Below are 3,472 nucleotides of genomic sequence, written 5' to 3' on the forward strand. Positions count from 1 at the left end.
TAGAACCGCCAATTTTATAAAACAGAATACAACTTAAGGAAGAACTTTTCGGGGAAATGGGGTATTCGTGTATAAATCATTGAAATTCCGATCATTTGTGACCGTCTGCAGCTTGTCAACCAATTATGCTCAAGAAAATCCTTTGTTATTGTACTACATTGCATATTTAAGTTCCCCTCGTAGTTTATAATTCCCCAAAAGCTACTTAAGCTGTCAACAATAGTACACCTACCTTAAATGAAACGTTTTCTGTGGTTTTTTAATCTCCATATTTGGAGAAATTGCTTTATTTATTAAATAAAACTGACTAAGGCTAAATAAGGGATCTCTACAACGTATCAGTAAAGTGATTCCCGAACACAGTCGATGCCATGTGGGTAACTTAGGCTGAGGGCTTCTCTTCTTGCACGACGGTGGTGGTGCCAGAGGCCATCGATTGGCTGTCGTCGGCTGCATCCGTGCAGGATAGCGAGGGGAACTTCTGGTACAGGGCGGCACGGTACTTCGGATGGCTTATGCCATATACAATCGGGTTGTAAACGGCATTGGCCTTGGCGAATAGTGATCCCCAGATGGTAGCCAGTGGGGTAATCGGAGCCGCTTTGAAAATACCGGTGTAGTTGATGATCAGATACGGAGTCCAGGCCATGAACCACAGCGAGATCGTGACCAGGGCAACCTTGGCGAGTTTCATTTCAGTGCTGGTACTCTGAGCCTCCGAGGATCGGAGCGAAGCAACGTTCATTTTCTTCGCTTGCTCGCGCATGTTCTTCTCGTGAGCAGATACAGCCTGTTTGTACGGAAAATCAAACGAGACGTTAATTTAGGTACGATTATGTTAACTTTCTACGTCAATATTTACCTTAATAATGAAGATATACGAGTAGATGATCAACAATAGTGGTGCGAAGTACACGAAAATCGAGTAAACCAGAATGTATGAGCGGCTGAGCAAGGTATCGGTGAGGTAATCAGTTCCGCATGCGGACATGTTACCCTCTGGGACATATCGATTCCATCCAAAGAATGGGGCGAGTGTCCAGGCGAGCGAAGATCCCCATACGAAGAAGATTCGCAGCAAAGCACCATTGTTGCCCATGGGTTTGGCCGAGAGACCCTTTACGATGACGTTGTAGCGATCGAAGGCAATCATTGTCATGGTCCAAATCGAGACACAGCCGAACAGTGATCCAAACATACCGTACAGTTCACATGCGAACGGGCCCAGAACCCATGTTTCGTGGTAGCAGTTGTACACCATTGGCGGTCCCATCGTAAACATCATCAGGAAATCCGAGAAAGCTAGGTTGACCACTAGCAGATTGGATGGGGTTCGGAGTGTCTTGGTGTTGGTGAAGATGTAGATCACCATGCCATTTCCGATCAAAGAAATGAAACACAGAACGAAGATGGCGAATCCCAGGAGTGAGTGCCACAGTGGGTTCATTGGCGGGAACTGATACCAATGGGCATCAACCATGTGTAGCATATCCGCTGGGACCTTGTCCACCACGCTCACATTAGTGGCCGCGCTTTGGATCCAGGCCTGGAAATGTGGCTCCGCTAATGCAACCATGATTACAGTTCTCTTCCTTATTAACACACTACTGCAGCACTTTAACACTTCTTCTAGCCGAAGAAAATCGCTTGTTCAGGGCGAACTACTTCGAACCGATGTGATTGGCTAGAGTGACACTAAATCTACTCAGACGAGCGACGGTTGATGTTGTACCAAGGGACAACTCGAACAAACGCCTCCAAAAGTGAGTCTTTTATACCTGGCGGAATTCCCTCAAAATTTGTCCTAATTCGATTAGGCAGCGGTTATATTTTTGTGTTCATAATTTCATACGTTAATCTCTTCCGAAACATAACGCTTTCCACGTGAAAGCATTTCCCCCAAGTGTTTACCGCGGGGGTTGTGTTTTTTGTGCAAATTGGCTTCAACGATAATGGGCCTGTCCTAGGCGAGCCCAGAGCGAATGCGAATCAGAATTCAAAGGCAGCATCCAGCGAACACAACCGGTTTCGTGGATAATTCTGAAGTGGTAGAATTTTGCCAATGACGTCAGTAATTACGTGAGGCATTCTTCGTTTGGCGTCAATGTAGTTAATATTTTGCGTTGTATTCGATTCGCTATGCTTTTGAATTGACCTTGAATTTTGGAGACTTTTGCTGGCAATAGGTCAGTAAGCCCAACACTATTACCGGTTGTATGATTTTGTGTTTGTTTTGATTAAGCATAAAAAATCAATGAAAGAAGAGAATTTTATTTATATCTTGAAGAATTGATTAAATAGTCATTGGGTAAAACAGCATTTTTGTAATCTTTTTTGCCGTACGTACACAAATTCTTTAAGCTGTTACTCTCTCAAGCGTTAAAACGGTAGTATTTTCGATTTTTTTGTAAGACCCGTTGATGGGAGTAAAATTTATTTAACGGTGGTAATCGTTCTTGGGGATCGTCTTGGGAAAAATCCTCTTGCAAGGTCACTTCTTACATTATAGCTGCTACCACAAACAAACGGAAGAAGTGATCTCTGAATGCACAAATTCCTTTAAAAAAAGTGGGTTTTTAATACTGTCGCTAAACATGGCAAAAAATGAAAGAAGACAAGAGTTAAATGAATAATATTGAAAATTACATTTTCCGCACACATTTTTAGTGAAGAAGATGCCAGAAAAAATGCTGTAAATCGTTGTCAATATTTTCGAATTTAATAGATTTTGGCAGGAGATCCTAAACTTCATTCGGAAAATTAAGGTTTCCTTCCAAATCGCAAAGACAGATTTTATTAGGTTCACTTAAAAAAAGTGATCTAAATAATGATAACAAAACTTATGTTTTCTGGTAGCCTGGAGATATTTTCCAGAAGCCCAATCAGTTCTGCAGATGGTCTAAGTGAGCCATGATACCAAACTTTGCCGCATGGATGCTAAATGCATGGAACAGCGTTCTAACGCTAAAATTAACAATTTTGTCCCCTTCCTTTTCTATTTTTTGTATGAGCCGTAGCGTTTGGGCATCTCCCTACCTCACGATATTGTATGAGATGACAGGTATTATTGAATTGTAAGTTTAAGCTGACACGGGAGACCGTGTTATTATCCCTATCTTTTATCTCACTTTAACAATTATCATCAAAACTTTGCAGAAACAGATCTCGAGTCTTAATGAACCGATGAAGCTGAAAATTAAATGAGTAGTGCACTACATTATGCATTGTGATAAATTTTTCGCATCGATATGTGGAGTAGTACTTGAGATTTGCTTCTTCAAATGGATAGGATGATTATGATGACGTCCCTTGCGACCTTAAAGTCTTCTGAATCTATTTGTCAAAGATAATGGTTATAGGGGATGGTACACAAATTATATCACGCTAAATTTCAACCTTTTTCGCCCAGATAAGATTATCCTATCAACAATTTAGCTTGGAAGACTTCGTAATTTTCCAGAGGGAGACCACT

At 41.5% G+C, this 3,472-nt stretch overlaps 1 protein-coding gene across 1 annotated transcript; it reads right to left on the bottom strand.

The window, feature by feature from the left end:
• Positions 1-263: 263 nt before the first annotated feature.
• Positions 264-1,755, bottom strand: LOC110680889 (opsin-1-like). The gene is made up of 2 exons (XM_021856680.1): positions 863-1,755; positions 264-790 (listed from the first exon to the last, which is right to left on the bottom strand). Exons 1-2 carry the CDS (start codon positions 1,574-1,576, stop codon positions 383-385), a joined length of 1,122 nt encoding a protein of 373 aa, XP_021712372.1. The 5' UTR covers positions 1,577-1,755; the 3' UTR covers positions 264-382.
• Between the last annotated feature and the right edge of the window lie 1,717 nt (positions 1,756-3,472).

Source organism: Aedes aegypti, unplaced genomic scaffold, assembly GCF_002204515.2.
Source record: "Aedes aegypti strain LVP_AGWG unplaced genomic scaffold, AaegL5.0 Primary Assembly AGWG_AaegL5_hic_scaff_1965_PBJ_arrow, whole genome shotgun sequence".
NCBI lineage: Eukaryota > Metazoa > Arthropoda > Insecta > Diptera > Culicidae > Aedes > Aedes aegypti.

What these genes read in the sequence shown, in the direction of transcription:
- LOC110680889 (XM_021856680.1), bottom strand. Translation starts at nt 1,576, where the DNA reads ATGGTTGCATTAGCGGAGCCACATTTCCAGGCCTGGATCCAAAGCGCG. An exon ending in CGTATATCTTCATTATTAAG is followed by an intron (nt 791 to 862) that starts GTAAATATTGAC and finishes CCGTACAAACAG; the next exon opens with GCTGTATCTGCTCACGAGAA.